This window comes from Salvelinus alpinus, chromosome 22 (assembly GCF_045679555.1).
Source record: "Salvelinus alpinus chromosome 22, SLU_Salpinus.1, whole genome shotgun sequence".
NCBI classification, from domain to species: Eukaryota; Metazoa; Chordata; class Actinopteri; order Salmoniformes; family Salmonidae; genus Salvelinus; species Salvelinus alpinus.
This window is the reverse complement of record NC_092107.1, coordinates 23874094-23896996: the sequence shown is the minus strand read 5'-3', so window position 1 is coordinate 23896996 and position 22903 is coordinate 23874094. Positions and strand designations below refer to the sequence as shown.

Here is a 22903-nt window from a genome sequence, read left to right as displayed (position 1 = left end):
CAGAAAAGCATCCCCAAAGAATGATGTTTCCACCTCCATGCTTCACGGTTGGGATGGTGTTCTTGGGGTTGTACTCATCCTTCTATTCCTCCAAACACGGCGAGTGGAGTTTAGAGCAAAAAGCTCTATTTTTGTCTCATCAGACCACATGACCTTCTCCCATTCCTCCTCTGGATCATCCAGATGGTCATTGGCAAACTTCAGACGGGCCTGGACATGCGCTGGCTTGAGCAGGGGGACCTTGCGTGCGCTGCAGGATTTTAATCCATGACGGCGTAGTGTGTTACTAATGGTTTTCTTTGAGACTGTGGTCCCAGCTCTCTTCAGGTCATTGACCAGGTCCTGCCGTGTAGTTCTGGGCTGATCCCTCACATTCCTCATGATCATTGATGCCCCACGAGGTGAGATCTTGCATGGAGCCCCAGACCGAGGGTGATTGACCGTCATCTTGAACTTCTTCCATTTTCTAATTATTGTGCCAACAGTTGTTGCCTTCTCACCAAGCTGCTTGGCTATTGTCCTGTAGCCCATCCCAGCCTTGTACAGGTCTACAATTTATCCCTGATGTCCTTACACAGCTCTCTGGTCTTGGCCATTGTGGAGAGGTTGGAGTCTGTTTGATTGAGTGTGTGGACAGGTGTCTTTTATACAGGTAACGAGTTCAAACAGGTGCAGTTAATACAGGTAATGAGTGGAGAACAGGAGGGCTTCTTAAAGAAAAACTAACAGGTCTGTGAGAGCCGGAATTCTTACTGGTTGGTAGGTGATCAAATACTTATGTCATGCAATAAAATGCAAATTATTTACTTAAAAATCATACAATGTGATTTTCTGGATTTTTGTTTTAGATTCCGTCTCTCACAGTTGAAGTGTACCTATGATAAAAATGACAGACCTCTACATGCTTTGTAAGTAGGAAAACCTGCAAAATCGGCAGTGTATCAAATACTTGTTCTCCCCACTGTATATACAAATACTAATCAGTGCGAATAGGGGACAGGTGTGCGTGATGAAAGGTCCGGAGGGATCCGTGACACATACACACACTCTATAACCGCTTTATCTTCGTTTGTAGTGATAGACAAGCAAGAAACACAGTGGTAGGACTACAACAGTTCCGAAATTATTTACAGAGATAGAAAATTAGCGAAATACTGCAGTTTGTAATTTTTTTGTGGGAACATATAGAACTAAATCGTATTATCAATGTGCAGCTGGTAGCCTATTGGTTAGAGCGTTGCGCCAGTAACCGAAAGGTTGCTAGATTGAATCCTTGAGCTGACAAGCTAAAGATCTGTAATTCTGCCACTGAACAAGGAAGTTAACCCACAATTCCTAGGCTGTCATTGTAAATAAGTATTTGTTCTTAACTGACTTGCCTAATTAAATAGTAGTAGTATCTTAGCAGCAATCCAGCCAGCCGTAGTTCAGGAGAACATGTATCACCCAATAGTACTCACTCTGCCTTGGACCATCTGAGAAGTAAAGGTTTCCTATAGGAGAATAAAATGGCTTTATCAGTAAAAAACGTTGTGCTGAATGCTTTATAAACTCATGTATGTAATAAAAATGAATATTTATTTACAGTATAAATAATTTTTTTAGTTTTTTAAAATGTGAATCACAAGTTTATTTGGCTTACCCCAGACGGCATTGAGCTACCGCTGGTGGTAAGCGTACCCCAGGTTGGGAATACCTGCTCCAAGCTCATCATTAAGCTTGAGGCCCTGGGTCTCAACCCCGCCTTGTGCAATTCGGTCCTGGACTTTCTGACGGGCCGCTCCCAGGTGGTGAAGGTAGGAAACAACATCTCCACGTAGCTGATCCTCAACACTGGGGCACCACAAGGGTGCGTGCTCAGCCCCCTTCTGTACTCCCTGTTCACCCATGACTGCGTGGCCATGCACGCCTCCAACTCAATAGTCAGGAAAACAACCTCTCACTCAACGTCAACAAAACAAAGGAGATGATCGTGGACTTCAGGAAACAGCAGAGGGAGCACCCCCCTATCCAAATCGACAGTAAAGTAGTGGAGAACTTGGGAAGTTAAGTTCCTCGGCATACACACATCACAGACAAACTGAAATGGTCCACCCACACAGACAGTGTGGTGAAGAAGGCAACAGCGCCTCTTCAACCTCAGGAGGCTGAAAAGTTTGGCTTGTCACGTAAAACAATGACAAACTTTTATAGATGCACAATTGAGACATCCTTTCGGGCTGTATCACCGCCTGGTACTTCAACTGCACCGCCCTCAACCGCAAGGCTCTCCAGAGGGTAACCTAAAGGATAAAACATTGGATTCATCAGTAAAAAAAAGTTGTGCTGAATGCTTTATTAACTCATGTATGTAATAATAATAAATATAGTTTTACAGTAAATTATCATCAAAGTTCTGAAAGACAGCGTCCACTTTGGAGTCAATGCCTGGAAAATCCTGAGTTATGGATTGGGGATATCAATAGTGCATTTGGCATCTTTCCTCATCAAAGCTGAAACATAATATCAATCAAATTATACTTTTTTTAATAAATCTAAAGATGCATATTATCATACAGAAAAATGCATGACATATCAATTATTGGCGTCTAATTAAACCATGTTCCAAACATTTGTGTTGCCCACAAATAAGGTTTTCCCTTAGTCACTGATGAGTGGAAGCCCAAGTTGGAGATTGACTTTGGATAGCCAGGGAGGATTGTCTTTGCATAAGTCCTTATTCCCCAGTATTTGTCACCTGTGGAAATATGAGGCAAAGTAAATACTGTTTGTACGAGAGAGAGTTTGAGAGTGGGAGTGGGAGTGCACAAATCATTAGCTGTTATGTTTTGTGCTTTTGACGTTCCTGTCATTGCTGTACCTTAAAACAGATACACAACATCTTTAGCTGAGAGTTCATAGGCAGCATCGACATAGTTCATCTGAGCCCATCTCGAGCTCACTTGTCAGTCTAATTCATTGGACAGCCGTGCTCTTCTGCCAATAGTACCTATAATGACAGAGAATCAGTTCTTACAAGATAATGATCAAAAGGCTCCAACTCACCCACAGGTCCTCACTGATGGAGGAGGCTGCGTCAAACACCAGGTCCCGGTTGCACTGCTTGTCTTCGGCGTTGGGTCTGGGGTCTCGCATGGGATCCGGTTTGGGATCCAACTTGGGGTTCTCTGTTGGCTCCTCGTGTTCTGGTTTGGGTTCTGGCTTGGGTGTAGCTTGGGATCAGGTGTACGGATACCTTTAAGATAACACACATCGCATAAACATATCAATTGGATTCCATAAAGATGGTAATAAAAAACACATACAGTGAACAGAATTATTCTATAGAAATGCTGTCAATGTGTTTGATGACCATTTAGGGCTTGGACCCCATGTCTGTCATCATCAGGCAGTGTGTATCCATTGGTGTTGACATATTGATAGGTGGGGAACATCAGAGCTCTCCGGTCCCTGGAGTGGTTCAGCCCCAGAGGATGACCAAACTCATGGGGACCAACACCAACAGCAGATTCACTCCTGAGGACAACATTACATGTGAGTGTGTTGAATCGGTGAATCGGGCTACACTATATCTTAAATAGTGTTGTGTGTTCAGATGGTCACCCCTCTGGCTCAGTGTCCAGGTTTCATCGTCATCAAAGTGTGTGTCCCCACCTTGGTTCTGTCCAGGGGAGTTGGAATGGGCTAAGACAGCATTTGGCCCATCAAAAGGATAGAAGTCTGTATGATCTGTGTTTAGACAAGCAAGATTTAAGATGTTCATCAGTAGTGTATAGTGATGGTATTGAGTCAATACCATTGTCATAGTCCATACTCACATCCACCTTTGAAGAGGATCATGATGTAGGCAGTGTCAGTGTAGACCTGTTTGAAGTCCAGAGGGATTACATCACCGTAGATCTAGAAGTCCTGGGCTATAGTTGCATCTACGTACATCATTGCCTCGGGTCTGGTGTGTACTGAGTGATTTTGTCAAACACAAGTCATTCAGCACTCACTCATTGACATTACCTGACAAGTAAAAGGTACCCATTTTACTCCTGCAGTGTAGGCATTGCACAATGACCCAGGCTGGGCAACAACGGTTTTGACATTGTTAGCAGATGATCAACAATGAACCATGAATACCATATTCTTTTCCTTGATTATAGGTGTCAAACTTAATGCATTTCAAAAGCAGTCAAAGTGCTCGTCTACATTCAGAGCTTTCACTATACCTGTAGGTAACAGTGTTCTTCTCCCATTTTGGTTTCCTGTGGAGTGTCCATATCTGCTGATGTCAGACACTCCACACCTGGACTCCTTCATCACCTCCAGAGTGTTTTTGTCCAGAACCCCAGTGACCTCCAGGCCAAAGAGTGCCTGCATGGCCTCCAGGCTCTTGTTGAAGTCAAGCTTGATAATACTTTGGGAAGTTGAGTTTGTCAACCTCACATCTGTGTAGTATTGAGACAGATAGTCCTGGTGTTGGAGGAGGATTAGAGACAACATTTTAAACACGCTGTTTTCTCATCCCTATTAGGAATCTCATGCGAAACAGTACAAGCATAACAAGTAGGCTAACAAGTATTTTCCCGCCGTATTCTGAGATACGATACGGGTAGCAACATACTGAGCCATGTGATGCAATTCTTCAGATAAATTACCTCAGTGACTGTCTTGTCGTCCTCTGGTGATGTTTGGAGCTCTGGAGCGCTGGCGGGGGCAGCCTGACAGACCCAAACAGGCCAGAAACAGGACTGCGGAACCCGTATAAAGACAATTTACAAACCTGTGGCAATGCAGAGGGGAGACTCCCTCTCTTTCTCTATCACTCTGCCCTGTCCACATTCTCTTTTGAATGATCCCTAACAGTCTTGGGGTGTACATGGTTCCATTCAGAACATGAGTGAGATGCCAAGGTAAGCTTTGTGCTCTTGAATATTCCTGTAAACTTTTGGACAAACTCCTATCCTCAAGGAAGAGGGATCGTTCTCCTGATAACATTGTTGGAGGTGGTGTGTAGAGTTTTGGGTGATTGTTAGAGTGAGGTTTAGGCATACTGTAGGTACACATAAGTTAACATTGTAAGGATAAAACGGTGGTTAGTTTGAATATCTTTGATCAATCAATGTAAGCACATTTATTAAAACTTGTTTTGCTTGCAGGGGCAGTATTGAGTAGCTTGGATGAAAAGGTGCCCAGAGGTGCCCAGAGTAGACTGCCTGCTCATCAGTCCCAGTTGCTAATATATGCATATTATTATTAGTATTGGATAGAAAACACTCTGAAGTTTCTAAAACTGTTTGAATGATGTCTGTGAGTATAACAGAACTCATATGGCAGGCAAAAACCTGAGAAACAAATCCAACCAGGAAGTGGGAAATCTGAGTTTTGTAGGTTTTCAACTCATCGCCTATCGAATACACAGGGGGATATGGGTCAGTTTGCACTTGCTACGGCTTCCACTAGATGTCAACAGTCTTTAGAACATTGTCGGATGCTTCACCTGTGAAGTGGGGCAGAATGAGAGTGGAATGAGTAAGGTCTGCCATGAGCTGACCATGCTCTGACCATGCGCTTTTTTTATGTGCTTTTGCCGTAAAGCTTTTTTTCATGTGAGAGCGAGCTCTGTTCTATCGCATTTCTGAAGACAAAGGAATTCTCCGGTTGGAACATTATTGAAGATTTATGTTAAAAACATCCTAAAGATTGATTCAATACATCGTTTGACATCTTTCTACTGACTGTTACGGAACTTTTTGACATTTCGTCTGCTTTTAGTGAACGCGCTTCGTGACTTTGGACTTGTTTACCAAACGCGCTAACAAAAGTAGCTATTTGGACATAAATTATGGACAATACTGAACAAAACAAACATTTCTTATGGAAGTGGGAGTCCTGGGATTGGTAAGTGAAGATTGATAATGCTATTTATGACTTTTGCTGACTCCACAATTTAGCGGGTAACTGTATGGCTTGCTTTTGTGGCAGAACGCTGTTCTCAGATTATTGAATATTGTGCTTTTGCCGTAAAGCTTTTTTGAAATCTGACACAGCGGTTGCATTAAGAACAAGTTTATCTTTAATTCTATGTAAAACATGTATCTTTCTTCAAAGTTTATGATGAGTATTTCTGTTATTTGATGTGGCTCTCTGCAATTTCTCCGGATATTCTGAAGGCATTTCTGAACATGGCGCCAATGTAAATGGAGGTTTTTGGATATAAATATGAACTTTATCGAACAAAACATATATGTATTGTGTAACATGAAGTCCTATGAGTGTCATCTGATGAAGATCATCAAAGGTTAGTGATTCATTTTATCTCTATTTCTGCTTTTTGTGACTCCTGTCTTTGGCTGGAAAAATGGCTGTGTTTTTCTGTGATTTGGTGGTGACCTAACATAATCGTTTGTGGTGCTTTCGCTGTAAAGCTTTTTTGAAATCGGACACTGTGGTGGGATTAACAAGAAGTGTATCTTTAAAATGATGTGAAATACTTGTATGCTTAATGAATTTTAATTATGAGATTTCTGTTTGAATTTGGAGCCCTGCACTTTCACTGGCTGTTGTCATATCGATCCCGTTAACGGGATTGCAGCCCTAAGAAGTTTTAACAATCAAACTTCAAAATATTTTTTTATTACAATACATTTCAAAGCATAACATGTTACTACATTATAATACAATTAATCCATGTGTAATTTATGTTCTGTACCCATACAGTAAGATACCACAAGGATTTAAGTGAAATGGCCTTGAAGATGGTTGCTTGATGATGCAATTTCACTTCTTGCAACACTGTTATCAACATTCAGCTGGTGAGTCATCTTGGTTCATGCTAGGTGAGGTAGCCCTGAGGTACTTATATACTGCACATTAATCTTACTCAATACAAGATTCAATTAATCCGATTTAAAAAATCTAATAAATAAACTACTTTGAACAGCAATTCTTGATATTTGCATCAAAGCTACAAAAGACGTGTTTGTGCAGGGACAATAAACCGATTGCTACGTATAAAATCTGGCATACTCATATCCCTAAGGTATACTTCAGGATATGTTCAATTGATTGAGCAGGTACACTCTTGTCAGATGTTCTTTCAAAGTTGGGCTAGGTCGGTAACAAGCTTTGTAACAGAGACAGGTAGCCTAGCGGTTAGAGCGTTAGGCCAGATACCAAAAGGTCGCTGGTTCATAGCCCCGACCCAAATTGGTGAAACAGATCTGTCGATGTGCCCTTGAGCAATGTACTTAAATCGAATTGCTTATGTAAGTTGCTCTGTATAAGAGTGTCTGTAGGTAGGGTCACATCTAGTGTCTTTGACAGATATGTTAGCAGCCCAGCCATGCATTGGCTAGGATTCGATTCAGCACCCGGTTCTGTCTGTAGTCATAGTTGTATGCCTTTGTTCCACTGAAGAGATATATAGTACCTGTTGATGAGAAGATATGATCATGTTTTGTTAAAGTGGGCATAGTAATCAAGATAACACAAACGTGTCATGATATTAAAATGTATGCAATTTAAGGCAAGGTGACATGGTGAAGTGTTTTATAGGCTACCTTGAAACTCAAATGCAGCATCAACCCTCCTCCCAATACCTGGCCAGTCTGTCTGGATGTTTCTTGGAAATCCTGGATCCATCCTACGTCTGTGTTCATCGTATCTGTACAATAGATAACAAATAAACATTGAACTTATAAATAAATGACGGATAGCTTATGTGCAGTTCCTTTCTAACAAATGTCTCATTGTTAAACACTAGATGGCAGGCTTTGCCTCTCAGGAGCTGGAATGCCTATTCATCAAAACATTGCTACAGTGAAAACATACTGCTCTTACCTAAACAGTGGACTTGGGAACAGTATATTTTCTGCAACAGTATATTGTATTATACTGTAATAACCGTTCACTTTATGTTTGTCATTTACCAAAAAAACTTTTTGTTTGAGGCTGTTTACCTGTAGTAATCGTGTCCTATGAAGAAGAAGGTTTTTCCATATTCACTGATATGAACAGCAGCGTCAATGTTCCTTACTCTGGCTGGGAATCCATAGTCATATATGGAGCCAAAGTGGCTTTTCATCTTAAGCTGTCGAACCACCCAGTACTTAGGACCTGAAACACAGAGCACTTTCACTGCTTTTGGAACCCTATGAAAACATACAACAAGAACTGCCAGATGCCAATGAGCTTTGTGAGTTTCTTGCATACAGTGCGACAATTTTGACGCAGGGCTATAATTTAGGTCCAGTGGTTCTTTGAAACAACGTTCTGTTTAAAATCTAGCCCTGTCATGCTGCGAAGCCTAAGTGAGGCCTTTGAGACGATCAGACTGCACATTACCAGCGAAGACATATGCCACGCCTTTGGCAGGGATGTCATAGGCCGCGTCCACAGCAGAGTAGATGCTGGGGAGGTATGTGCTGCTGGGGCCCTCGCTCAGACGGTTCCAGTATGTCGTCCATGTTGTCCTCAACCACATGTACCTGGAGGGAAACAAACCACTGTGTTGGGGCAAATAAGAACCTATACTGTAAAAATTATATTGCATAATTCAAAACTCCTTTACCTGTTTTTAAAGAACACAATTTCCTTCCCGAACACTGCCACTGCATCAACAGAGAAGTTGGGATCACACTTCTTAGGAAGGTTTGGTGGATCCTGTTTTCTGACTGGCTTGCCTTGGAAATAAAAGCAAAGTCTCCAATGTTTAGATGGAAATCCACCCAAAAATGTACCGTGTGATAATTATGTTATTGCGGATTTCTACTTACCATACAGCGTCTGGATTCCCAGTGCGTCATCTCGTGGCAGTGTGTACTGTGCTCCATTGTAATAATTGTAGTTGGGGTACATGAGAGATGAGGGGTCTTTGGAATGGGAGAGGCCCAGGGAGTGGCCTAACTCATGGGCCGCAACAGTGAACAGGTTGTAACCTAAAACAGCATCCCATAAGAAAATGTTTGTCTACAACCATATTTTGAATCCTAATTCTTTGTGTTTTATAAAATAAATTCAGATCATGTTATGCTTGTAACAGTGGCCCTACCTAGCTTGGAATGCCCCATCGTCCAGATTTCGTCCTCGTCAAAGTGCACATCTCCCCCCATGTCCTCCCCTGGCGCAAAGGCGTGGGCCAGAACACCCTTGGGGCCGTCAAAGGGAAAGAAGTCTCCGTGAGCTGTGATGGATGGATGGAGAGAGATGGATTATCAGTCATGTACCTGGAAACTGGCTCCAGTAAGTATATAATTATAGCACAGTTAAAACCTCACATGCAGCCACATACATTCTCTACCACCTCTATTAGAAAATACGCAGAACTGAACGGAGAATGATTCAGGGTCAGAATACTTTTTTTGGCGAAAGAGAGGATGATGTCTGCCTTGTCGTGGTTGACCTTGATGAACTTCAGTGGGGCCGCGTCACTCCAGATCTTCAGGGCCAAACGGAATGAGGTATCCACCTCCTCCTGTGTAAGGTCAGGGGTGTACTGATCAATCCTGCAGGTCATTGGCACACAGACAACACAGAAAAACATGAAGCAGCCTGAAAGAAAGCATTAAAAAACAGGGCTAGTTAAATCCAGTGAGCTGGTAATCTATTGGCAGATGTCTGGTTTTAAAAGGGAAAGGGGGGTACCTAGTCAGTTGAACAACTGAATGCATTCAACTGAAATGTGTCTTCCACATTTAACCCCTCTAAATCATAGAGATGCGGGGGGCAGCCATAATCGACATCGACGTCTTCGGCGCCTGGGGAACAGTGGGTTAACTGCCTTGCTCAGGGGCAGAACGACAGATTTTTACCTTGCCAGCTCAGGGATTCGATCCAGCAACCTTTTGGTTACTGGCCCAACGCTTGAACCACTATACAATTCAGTGATGAAACAAAACTGTGATGTTATGATGAAAACATGGTTAATTTTGGGGATTATGTCATTCCTTTTATACACAGTGTACAAAACAGGAATACCTTCCTAATATTGAGTTGTACCCCATTTTTCCCTCAGAACAGCCTCAAATCATTGGGGTGTGGACTCTACAAGGTGCCGAAAGCGTTTCACAGGGATACTGGCCCATGTTGACTCCAAATTTTCCCACAGTTGTGTCAAGTTGGCTGGATGTCCTTTGGGTGGTGGACTATTCTTGATACACATGGGAAACTGTTGAGCATAATCCAGAAGCGTTGCAGTTCTTGAAACACTCAAACTGGTGCGCGTGGCACCTACACACTTCTTTTTTCTAGAACAAATTGTTATTTACAATGACGGCCTGGCTAGAGGCAAAAGGCATCCTGTGTGGCAAGGGATAAAAAAATGGTACAACAAGATGGATAACACAGATGGAAGACATTTGTCAGCAAAAAGAAGACATTGTGACCGACAACCGATACTAGACAGATAACAGATAACAGATAATAATATGCACCTGTATGTGATGGTGTGATTCTTCCACTTGATCTGGTCAGGGTAAAAGCTGTAGTTTTCCACGTCAGGCACTCCACACCTATGCTTCCTCATCACAGAGAGTGTCTGTAGATCCAGTCTGCCAGTCTGCTTCAGACTAAAGAAACCCTGCATCTCCCTGATCTTTTCCCCCAGGGCTGAGGTGGCTGTGGCCCTCCTATTACGGGGCCGGGGGCCACTGCTGGGGCTCATGTGGTAGAACCTCCTCAGGTAACCCTATCATACAGCTGGTTACTAACCAAACTTAGACTGATAGCAGGTCACTTCTCTTATAAGGACAAATAAGTCTTATTTGTCCTAAAGTAGGCACAACTTTAAGTTGTCCAGAAGACGACAGATTTTGCTTGACCTAAAGTAGTCTTAACTTTAAGTTGTTCTAAAGTGCACCTAATAAATGTACTCAACATTTACCATTGAAAAACAGACAATAACTAGAATTGCAATACCTGGGCAAATAGTCAAAACACAATCAATGTATTCCAATACAGTTTTTTTTTTCTAGAGATAGGATTTTTCAGAAGATTTTCTAAAGAGTGGATGAAGACACAAACCTCAGCCAGTTCCATGTCCTCAAGGCTTGGCCATTGTTCCTTAGAGATGGGTAAAGTCCACAACAGGTCTGTGAGCACTAGAAAGCACAGCACTTGGATCCAGGGCCAGAGCCACTCCATCTTTAAATGAACAAGCTCTTTACAGCCCATGGCTTTATAGATAAGAGCCTGCTTAAGGTCTGTGGTGAATCACATGGTTTCCAAGCCCTCAATCCTGCAGTTGCAGCAGTTCTACCTGCAGCTATTACCATGAGGTGTGTGGTAAGAATAATTACTCTATGGAAAAACCTGAACTATATCTTGTTTACCTCAATCCAGGTCTTAAGAGTGTGAAACAGGATAAAGGGATGTCCTATAGCCCTACCTGTCAACACTGGGCTTGTTCCTTTGGTTACCAAGTATATTGTTTCCTGCACGCAGGCTAGACTTTTGCACGTCAATCGTCTTTCTAATATTTCCAAAAGACATATGGCCTTATTTTGGCCATGATTTTTAAACAACAATTGGATTAGACTAGAGTTATTTGGACTAACTTTACTGGAGTTATTTGGCTGACCTGTTGAATTGCACGTGTCAAATAGGCAGTGTTGTCCTCCCTTAGTCGTAATGTGTCAATTGGCACACAGCTCCAATAACATAGATACTCTCGGTCTGGTTTGATATCTTCATTACAATCTCAACCGTACTTGTAGATGTCTGAACTGAAATATGTGATTTAGGAAATGTTTATGAAATTAGCCATAGAAACTCACCCACTAATTTCTGCCTGATGTGCTGGGAGCATGTTGGTATTATGTAACACATTCCTTTCTCACGGTATTGATTCATGAACCTTCAAATATTTCCAAAATGTTTTCCTTACAGGCAACCCAATACATTGGACTGAACTCAACATGTTAGAATTATGCAAACAGTTATATTCACTGTCATATTCACTGTTAGTGCACGTAGCATCTCTGTAGTCACGGTTCTTTGTTAGTTTGTTTGTTTGTTTTTGTCTTTGCTAAGTTTCACTTTAAAACCTGTTGAGGCCACGGGTGCCGCTAGCGGCACTCCTCCCACATTCCATTGAAAAGGCAGAGCGGCAAATTCAAAAAACAAAATTGAAATATTTAACTTTCACACATTAACAAGTCCAATACAGCATTTGAACGATAAACATCTTGTCAATCCAGCCAACATGTCCGATTTTTTTAATGTTTTACAGAGAAAACACCACATATATTTATGTTAGGTCACCACCAAATAAAAAAAGACAGACAGACATTTTTCACAGCACAAGTAGGCTGCATGTAGCATGCACAAGCCAACCTAACTAACCTAGAACCAACCTAAATAACCTAGAAAAAACTACCTCAGATGACAGTCCTATAACATGTTACACAATAAATCTATGTTTTGTTCAAAAAAATTGCATATTTTAGCTATAAATCAGTTTTACATTACTGCTACCATCATAGCTACAGTCAGAAATCGCACGGGAGTAGCCAGAGTAAATACAGACACCAACTACCTAATTACACATCATTAAACATTTCAGACAAATATATGGTGGATAGCTAATGAAAGACAAATATCTTGTGAATACAGACAATATTTCCGATTGTTGAAGTGTTTTACAGCGAAAACACCACATATATTTATGTTAGTTCACCACCAAATACAAAAGACAGACCGACAGTTTTTCACAGCAACGGTAGCATGCAAGTAGCTAACCTAACTAACCTAGAACCAACCTAGAACCAACCTAAATAACCTAGAAAAAACTCCCTCAGATGACAGTCCTATAACATGTTACACAATAAATCTATGTTTTGTTCGAAAAATGTGCATATTTTAGCTATAAATCAGTTTTACATTACTGCTACCATCATAGCCACCATCACAGCTACAGTCAGAAATCGCACGGCAGTAGCCAGAGAAAATACAGACACCAACGTCAACTACTAATTACACATCATAAAACATTTCAGAACAATATATGGTGGATAGCTAATGAAAGAATAAGATCTTGTGAACAGAGCCAATATTTCCGATTTTTGAAGTGTTTTACAGCGAAAACACAATATATCGTTATATTAGCTTACTACAATAGCTAGCACACAGCAGCATTGCTTCTAGTCAAACGGTAGCATAGCACAGTTCGACAGATATATATGAAAAAGCATCCCAAATTGGGTCCTTATCTTTGTGGATCTTCCATCAGAATGTTCTCCAAGGGGTCCTTTGTTCAGAACCGACTTTATTTGGATCCATAACGAACGATTTCCCTCAGAATTAGCAAGCACCATTAGCTAGCATTGCTAGCCTCTCGTTCTTGAACCAATTCTTGCGTCGCATCTCGTCTAAAGTCCAGAATAAATTTCAATAATATAATTAAACTATATTGAAAAAACATACTTTAAGATGATATTGTGACATGTATCAAAGAAAATCGAAGCCAGAGATCATATTCACCTTTAAAAAGGTTCTTCAATGAGCCGAGTACAGGTCAGACTTCGCGCCCAGAAAATAAATAAAAGTGCGCACGTCTCAGTCCAAGACGTTGTGTTCAGTCCCTGGTCGAGATAATCAACTGATTTTTTCTCTCACTTCCGCATTACATCCAGGCAAAGGCATATGACGTGTTTCTACAGTCATAAGTGACATGCCCTTTTATAGACAAGCTCCTGAAGAGAGAGTTCGCTTTTGGAAATCTCACTTCCGGTTAGGAAATGGTCTGTAAAAGGAGTTCTGTTTCACTTAGAGAAATAATTCAAACGTTTTTAGAAACTAGAGACTGTTTTCTATCCAATAGTAATAATAATATGCATATTGTACGAGCAAGAATTGAGTACGAGGCCGTTTAAAAATCATACGATTTTCTCCAAAAGTGAAAACAGCACCCCCTTGTCCTCAACAGGTTAATCATTAAATTATGTGGAACTCAACATCCGCTGTGCCTTGGTCCGATATTTATTCTAACGAACGTGACAAGTATTGTGCCATCAGTCATCACTGATGTACCGTGGGTATCCAGCATCCATAACTCTTCGTTTTCCATTATAACTGAAAATAAAGATATATAAATACAGTACTATATAAATACAATACATACACCTACTCATTCCAGGGTTTTTATATATTTTGACTATATTCTACATTGTACAATAATAGTGAAGACATCGAAACTATGAAATAACACATATGGAATCATGTAGTAAGCAAAAATGTGTTAAACAAATCAAAATATATTTATATTTGAGATTCTTTAAAGTAGACACTCTTTGCCTTGATGACAGCTTTGCACACTCTTGGCATTCTCTCAACCAGCTTCAGGAGGTAGTCACCTGGAATGCATTTCAATTAATATGTGTGCCTTGTTTAAAGTTAATTTGAGGATTTTTTTTCCTTCTTAAAGCCAATCAGTTGTGTTGTGACAAGCTAGGTGTGGTGTACAGAAAATGTCCCTATTTGTTAAAGTCCATATTATGGCAAGAACAACTCAAATAAGCAAAGAGAAAATGTCCATCATTACTTTAAGACATGAAGGTCAGTCAGTGAGGAAAATGTCAAGAACTTTGAAAGTTTCTTCAATTGCAGTCGCAAAAACCATCAAGCACTATGATGAAACTGTCTCTCAAGAGACCGCCATAGGATTGGAAGACGCAGAGTTACCTCTGCTGCAGAGGACAAATTCATTAGAAATAACTGCACCTCATATTGTAGCCCAAATAAATGCTTCACAGAGTTCAAGTAACAGACACATCTCAACATCAACTGTTCAGAGGAGAATGCGTGAATCAGGCCACCATGAACGAATTTCTGCAAAGAAACCACTACTAAAGACACCAATAATAAGAAGAGACTTGCTTAGGCCAAGAAACACGACCAATGGACATTAGATCTGTGGAAATCTGTCCTTTGGTCTGATGAGTCGAAATTTGTGATTTTTGGTTCCAGCCGCTGTGTCTTTGTGAGATGCAGAGTAGGTGAACGGATGATCTCCACATCTGTGGTTCCCACTGTGAAGCATGGAGGAGGAGGTGTGATGGTGTTGTCGTGTCTTTGGCTATGTTGGATTAAGTGATATGACATGCTATTCTATAAAATCCTTTCTATGTAAATAATATTACCTGATTGAGTTAATCATGTAAATGTAATTAACTAGAAAGTCGGGGCACCATGAAATAATATTTATAGAGCAGTTATCTTCCGAATAAACTCTGAAAGACCTAGTAATATTTTACATCAATAGCAGTCAATATTAATCGTCACCTTATTTCAGTCTCATCTGAAAGTTGTACATTTTTGGTTATCTTCACAAACCCTGGCTAACAAGATGAATCAGCAATACAAAATTGGGTTTAATTATTTAAGTACTAAATACCTAACTAATCAAACAGAATTACATATACACAGAATGAAATATATCTTGATTACAAATTATGTCATAAAGGAAAACATCCCTAGCAGACGGAACAGATAAGACAGCTGGTTACACAAAGATAAGGAGATTGGGTTTGAGTGAAAGAGCGGGAAGACTGAAGAACAAAGGGAGAAGCGATGTCTCTATCGAGCCGTAGGCAGCTACTCTATCGTAAATACAGAATCTTATGCATTCTAAATTACCACCCATTTGGAAAAGGAAAATGCAATAAATATTTACTCTGAGCTGCGTTTCAATAGGTTGGTGGTAGATGGAAGGCCGTGTTGCCCAACATAGTCCTTAGTCCTTTGAAGAGTGTCTCTGGTGGTGAACGGGATATGTTCTGGTGTCGTCGTTGTGTGGTAGACGGGATAAACTTTCCGTACGTTCCTAGCCCACGTTTACAGTGGCCGCTGCTAACTCAACGGCTAGGAGGTATCACTTCTGTGGCGAATAAGAGTTCAAAGTTCATACCATTCGCAACCAAAGCTCACGCTGAGTTTGGCTCCGTTCTGTAGTTATTATCTGAATCCTTCTGACATCGGACCGTCATCCTAATGTACCCGGAACAGGAGGTTACATTTTCGTCAAGGGCTTATATAGTGGAGGGAGAAAGGTGTGTTTCATAGTTTATAACCCATGTGTCACGCCCTGGCCTTAGTATTCTTTGTTTTCTTTATTATTTTAGTTAGGTCAGGGTGTGACATGGGGTATGTTTGTGTTTTTGTCTTGTCTTGTCTTGGGTGGTTGTAGTGTCTAGGGGGATTTGTTAGAGTGTATGGGTTTGTGTTGAGTGAATGTTTCTAGGGAAGTCTATGGTTGAGTGAATGTGTCTAGGTATGTCTATGGTTGCCTGAGTGGTTCTCAATCAGAGACAGATGTTTTTCATTTGTCTCTGATTGGGAGCCATATTTAAGGTGGCCATAGGCATCATGTATTTGTGGGTAATTGTCTATGTTATACGTTTGTTGCCTGTGTGTGCACTACGTTCATAGCTTCACGGTCGTTTGTTTTGTTAGTTTTTTGTAAGAGTGTTTCTTTTCGTGTTACGTCTTCGTCATCAAAATTAAAAGGAAGATGTATTTCTCACACGCTGCGCCTTGGTCCACTTCTTCTCCTCACTACGACGATCGTGACAGAATTACCCACCAAAGGACCAAGCAGCGTGTGAAACAGCAACAGGACCCACCTACACAGGATTCATGGACATGGGAGGAGATATTGGATGGAAAAGGACCTTGGGCACAACCGGGAGAATATCGCCTCCCTCGTGAAGAGCTGGAGGCAGCGAAAGCCGAGAGGAGGCGATATGAGGAGGCAGCACGGAGGCAAGGCTGGAAGCCCGTGAGTACTACCCAAAAATGTATTGGGGGGGGGATAGGAGGTAGTGGGCCGAGGGCAGGTAGGAGACCTGCGCCCACTTCCCAGGCTAACCGTGGAGAGCGGGAGTACGGGCAGACACCGTGTTACGCAGTAGAGCGCACGGTGTCTCCTGTACGTGTGCATAGCCCGGTGCGGGTTATTCCACCTCCCCACACTGGTAGGGCTAGATTGAGCATTGAGCCAAGTGCCATGAAGCCGGCTCTACATATCTGGCCACCAGTGCGTCTCCTCGGGCCGGTTTACATGGCACCAGCCTTACGCATGGTGTCCCCGGTTCGCCTACATAGCCCGGTGCGGGTTATTCCACTTCCTCGCACTGGTCGGGCGACGGGGAGCATACAACCAGGTAAGGTTGGGCAGGCTCGGTGCTCAAGGGAGCCAGTACACCTGCACGGTCCGGTATTTCCGGCGCCACCTCCCCGCCCCAGCCCAGTACCACCAGTGCCTACACCACGCACCAGGCTTCCAGTGCGTTTCCAGAGCCCTGTTCCTCCTCCACGCACTAGCCCTATGGTGCGTGTCTCCAGCCCATTACCACCAGTGCCTACACCACGCACCAAGCCTCCTGTGTGTCCCCAGAGTCCTGTGCGTCCTGTTGCTGCTCCCCGCACTAGCCTAAAGGTGCGTGTCCTTAGCCCGGTACCTCCAGTTCCGGCGCCACGCACCAGGCCTATAGTGCGTCTCAGCCGGCCAGAGTCTGCCGTCTGCCCAGCGGCGCCTGAACTGCCCGTCTGGACTGAGCCTTCAAAGCCGCCCGTCTGCCATGAGCCGCTAGAGCCTTCCGCCAGACAGGAGCCGCTAGAGCCTTCCGCCAGACAGGATCAGCCAGAGCCTTCCGCCAGACAGGATCAGCCAGAGCCATCCGTCTGCCAAGCGCCATCTGAGACATCCGTCTACCAAGCGCCATCTGAGCCATCCGTCTACCCAGCGCCATCTGAGCCATCCGTCTACCCAGCGCCATCTGAGCCATCCGTCTACCCAGCGCCATCTGAGCCATCCGTCTACCCAGCGCCATCTGAGCCATCCGTCTGCACAGAGCCATTAGAGCCGCCCGTCTGTCCCGAGCCGTCAGAGCCGTTCGTCAGTCAGGAGCCGCTAGAGCCATTCGTCAGTCAGGATCTGCCAGAGCCGCCAACCAGACAGGATCTGCCAGAGCCGCCAACCAGACAGGATCTGCCAGAGCCGCCAACCAGACAGGATCTGCCAGAGCCGCCCGCCAGCCATGAGCAGCCAGAGCCGCCCGCCAGCCATGAGCAGCCAGAGTCGCCCGCCAGCCATGAGCAGCCAGAGTCGCCCGCCAGCCATGAGCAGCCAGAGTCGCCCGCCAGCCATGAGCAGCCAGAGTCGCCCGCCAGCCATGAGCAGCCAGAGTCGCCCGCCAGCCATGAGCAGCCAGAGTCGCCCGCCAGCCATGAGCAGCCAGAGTCGCCCGCCAGCCATGAGCAGCCAGAGTCGCCCGCCAGCCATGAGCAGCCAGAGTCGCCCGCCAGCCATGAGCAGCCAGAGTCGCCCGCCAGCCATGAGCAGCCAGAGTCGCCCGCCAGCCATGAGCAGCCAGAGTCGCCCGCCAGCCATGAGCAGCCAGAGTCGCCCGCCAGCCATGAGCAGCCAGAGTCGCCCGCCAGCCAGGATCTACCAGAGACACCGAAGCGGATATTGACAATGCTGGAGTGGGGGCCACGTCCCGCACCCGAGCCGCCGCCATATTAAGGCCCACCCCGGACCCTCCCTTTATGTGTCAGGTTTTGCGTCCGGAGTCCGCACCTTTTGGGGGGGGTACTGTCACGCCCTGGCCTTAGTATTCTTTGTTTTCTTTATTATTTTAGTTTGGTCAGGGTGTGACATGGGGTATGTTTGTGTTTTTGTTTTGTCTTGGGTGGTTGTAGTGTCTAGGGGGATTTGTTAGAGTGTATGGGTTTGTGTTGAGTGAATGTTTCTAGGGAAGTCTATGGTTGAGTGAATGTGTCTAGGTATGTCTATGGTTGCCTGAGTGGTTCTCAATCAGAGACAGATGTTTTTCATTTGTCTCTGATTGGGAGCCATATTTAAGGTGGCCATAGGCATCATGTATTTGTGGGTAATTGTCTATGTTATACGTTTGTTGCCTGTGTGTGCACTACGTTCATAGCTTCACGGTCGTTTGTTTGTTTTGTTAGTTTTTTGTAAGAGTTTATTTTCGTGTTACGTCTTCGTCATCAAAATTAAAAGGAAGATGTATTTCTCACACGCTGCGCCTTGGTCCACTTCTTCTCCTCACTACGACGATCGTGACACCATGTCTCTTCACAGGGGCGGGCCACTGATTAAGCTGAGCCCTAAACTTATGAAAACCCAAATCTCTCATTTGGAAGCTAAAATTACATTTAATCTTTACACAAATAATTTTAGATTTCAACATTTGAATTGCACAACAATTCCATGTGAATCTGATAACTATAATGTGTAGACTTTCCTAGATACAGTTTATGTCGTCCTGTCATCAGTCATAATGTTTCAGATGACAACCGAACTGACATTATATTCATTAAAGTACCAATTCATATTTTCAACTGGTTCTATTACCGAAATATGGTTCCTTTCCCTCCACTTGTTTGATGTTCCCAGACTCTCTATGTTTAACAAAGGCTATTCAAGAGTCCCTCTGTAGAGTCAAGAGAGAGGGAAGGGAGAAAGGTATTTATGGGGGGGATCATAAACCTTACCCACAGGCCAACGTCATGACAGTGTGGAGGTGTTTTGCTAGTGACGTTATCAGTGATTTAAGGCACACTTAATCAGCATAGCTACCACAGCATTCGGCAGTGACACGCCATCTCGTCTGGTTTGTGCTTAGTGGGACTATCATTTGTATTTCAATTAGACAATGACCCAAAACACAATTTCAGGCTGTGTAAGGGTTATTTGGCCAAGAAGGAGAGTTGGAGTGCTGCATCAGATAACCTGGACTCCACAATCACCTGACTTCAACCCAAATGAGATGATTTGGGATGAGTTGGACAGCAGAGTGAAGGAAAAGCAGCAAACAAGTGCTCAGCATGTGTGGGAACTCCAAGAATGTTGGAAAAGCATTCCAGGTGAAGCTGCCTGATACACTTGACCTACTCCAATTTGCTTACCGCCCCAATAGGTCTACAGACGACGCAATCGTCATCACACTGCCCTATCTCATATGGACAACGGGAATACCTATGTAAGAATGCTGTTCATTAACTAAAGCTCAGCATTTAACGCCATAGTACCCTCCAAACTCGTCATTAAGCTCGAGACTCTGGGTCTCGACCCCGCCCTGTGTAACTGGGTCCTGGACTTTCTGACGGGCCGCCCCCAGTTGGTGAGGATAGGAAACAACATCTCCACCCCGCTGATCCTCAACACCGGGGCCCCACAAAGGTGCGTTCTCAGCCCCCTCCTGTACTCCATGTTCACCCATGACTGCGTGGCCATGCATTTCTCCAACTCAATCATCAAGTTTGCAGACGACACTATAGTGGCAGGCTTAATTACCAACAACAACGAGACGTCCTACAGGGAGAAGGCGAGGTCCCTCAGAGTGTGGTGTCAGGAAAATAGCCTCTTACTCAACGTCAACAAAACAAAGGAGATGATCGTGGACTTCAGGAAATAGCAGAGTGAACATCCCCCATCCACATCGATGGAACAGTAGTGGAGAAGGTGGAAAGTTTTAAGTTCCTCGTCATACACATCACAGACAAACTGAAATGGTCCACCCACACAGACAGCGTGGTGAAGAAGGTGCAACAGCGCCTCTTCAACCTCAGGAGGCTGAAGAAATTTGGCTTATCACCTTAAACACTCACAAACTTTTACAGATCGAGAGCATCCTGTCGGGCTGTATCACCGCCTGGTACGGCAATTGCTCCACCCACAACCGCAAAGCTCTCCAGAGGGTGGTGCGGTCTGCACAACGCATCACGAGGGCAAACTACCTCCCCTCCAGGACACCTACAGCATCCGATGTCATAGGAAGGTCAGAAAGCACCCGAGCCGCTGCCTGTTCACCCCGCTATCATCCAGTAGGCGAGGTCAGTACAGATGCATCAAAGTGGGGACCGAGAGACTGAAAAACAGCTTCTATCTCAAGGCCATCAGACTGTTAACCTTTCACGAGCCTCTACCCCGGGTCCGGGATCACCCCCCACCCCCCCCACACACTGATTAGCATAGCTAGCATAGCTTCACAAGTAGATAGTAGCATCTAAATATCATTAAATCACAAGTCCAAGACACCAGATGAAAGATACAGATCTTGTGAATAAAGCCACCATTTCAGATTTTTTAAATGTTTTACAGGGAAGACAAAATATGTAAATCTATTAGCTAAACACGTTAGCAAAATACACCACTATTCTAACTCCATCAGTTTCTTACTCCTTCAGGTGCTATCACCAATTCGGCTCAACTAAGATATTGATAGCCACTAACCAAGAAAAAACCTCTTCAGATGACAGTCTGATAACATATTCATGGTATAGGATAGTTTTTGTTAGAAAAAAGTGCATATTTCAGGTAGAAATCACAGTTTACAATTGCACCGACCATCACAAATCGACTAGAATTACTAGATAGAGCAACGTGTATGACCAATTTACTCATCATAAAACATTTCATAAAAATAGACAAAGCATAGCAATGGAAAGACCCAGTTCTTGTGATTTCAGACCATATTTCAGATTTTCTAAGCGTTTTTCAGCGAAAACACAATAAATCGATAAGTTAGCATACCACATGTGCAAACGTTACCAGAGCATCGATTCCAGCCAAAGAGCGCTATAACGTAATCACCGCCAAAATATATTAATTTTTTCACTAACCTTCTCAGAATTCTTCCGATGACACTCCTGTAACATCATTTTACAACATACATATACAGTTTGTTCGAAAAGGTGCATATTTAGCCATACAAAACCGTTGTTACACAATAAAAATACTAGGAAATCAAGCCTCAATATGTCTGACGTCATCTATCAGAGTGATCTAGTTTAATTGAAAGCTAATCATATACTTGACTAAAAAATACAGGGTTGACAGGAATCGAAAGACAAATTAGTTCTTAATGCAATCGCTGATTTACATTTTTTTAATTATCCTTACTTTTCAATACAGGTTGCGCCAAGCGAAGCTATAGCAAACAAGATGGCGACATAAACGTTTAACATTTATCGACAGAAACACGATTTATCATCATAAATTGTTCTTACTGTGAGCTGTTCTTCCATCAGAATCTTGGGCAAAGAATCCTTTCTTGGGTCTAATCGTCTTTTGGTCGAAAGCTGTCCTCTTGCCATGTGGAAATGCCCACTGCGTTCGGCATGAACTGGAAACGTGCCCAGCTGTTCAAAGTGCGTCAGAAATAAATGGGTCAAAATCGCACTAAACGGATATAAATTGCTATAAAACGGTTTAAATTAACTACCTTATGATGTTTTTAACACCTCTAACGAGTAAAAACATGACCGGAGAAATATTACTGGCTAAACAAACGCTTGGAAGGAGGCGAGTCCGACGTCCTCCGTGCGCAAGAGGCAGGCAGCAAAGGGATGCTACTTCCGGTATTTGCTCTTTTATGCAGCCCCTGATTGCGCAATCGATACCATTCAAAGCGTCATCACGTACTGACATCCAGGGGAAGACGTAAGCAGTGTCCGTATCCTCATAGCAATAACAGTGGCCTTTAAACTGACTCCAGATCAGGGGCCAAAATGTGTGAAATCTGACTCCATGTCAGGGAAATTGCTCTAGAATTTGTTCTGTTCCACTCAGAGACAAAATTCCAACGCCTATAGAAACTGGAGACTGTTTTCTATCCAATAATAGTAATAATATGCATATTGTACGAGCAAGAATTTAGTAGGAAGCCGTTTAATCTGTAATGCAATTATGCTAATGAGAAAACAGCACCCCCTGTAGTCGCAAGAAGTTAAACAGCCACCACTAACATTGAGTGGCTGCTGCCAACATACAGACTCAAATCTCTGGCCACTTTAATACATGTAATAAATGGATTTAACCTCTAACGAGCCTCTACCCCGGGTCCGGGATCACCCCCCACCCCCCCACACACTGATTAGCATAGCTAGCATA

General features: G+C 43.3%; 1 protein-coding gene and 1 pseudogene across 1 annotated transcript; both read right to left on the bottom strand.

Annotated features, from left to right (window-relative positions):
• Window positions 1-2371: 2371 nt before the first annotated feature.
• On the bottom strand, window positions 2372-4491 carry LOC139549637 (collagenase 3-like; annotated as a pseudogene).
• A 2554-nt stretch (window positions 4492-7045) lies between these two features.
• mmp20a (matrix metallopeptidase 20a (enamelysin)) lies at window positions 7046-11130 on the bottom strand. The gene is made up of 10 exons (XM_071359579.1): window positions 11011-11130; window positions 10422-10675; window positions 9346-9494; window positions 9041-9172; window positions 8766-8927; window positions 8561-8672; window positions 8335-8477; window positions 7950-8106; window positions 7551-7654; window positions 7046-7420 (listed from the first exon to the last, which is right to left on the bottom strand). Exons 1-10 carry the CDS (start codon window positions 11128-11130, stop codon window positions 7320-7322), a joined length of 1434 nt encoding a protein of 477 aa, XP_071215680.1. The 3' UTR covers window positions 7046-7319.
• Between the last annotated feature and the right edge of the window lie 11773 nt (window positions 11131-22903).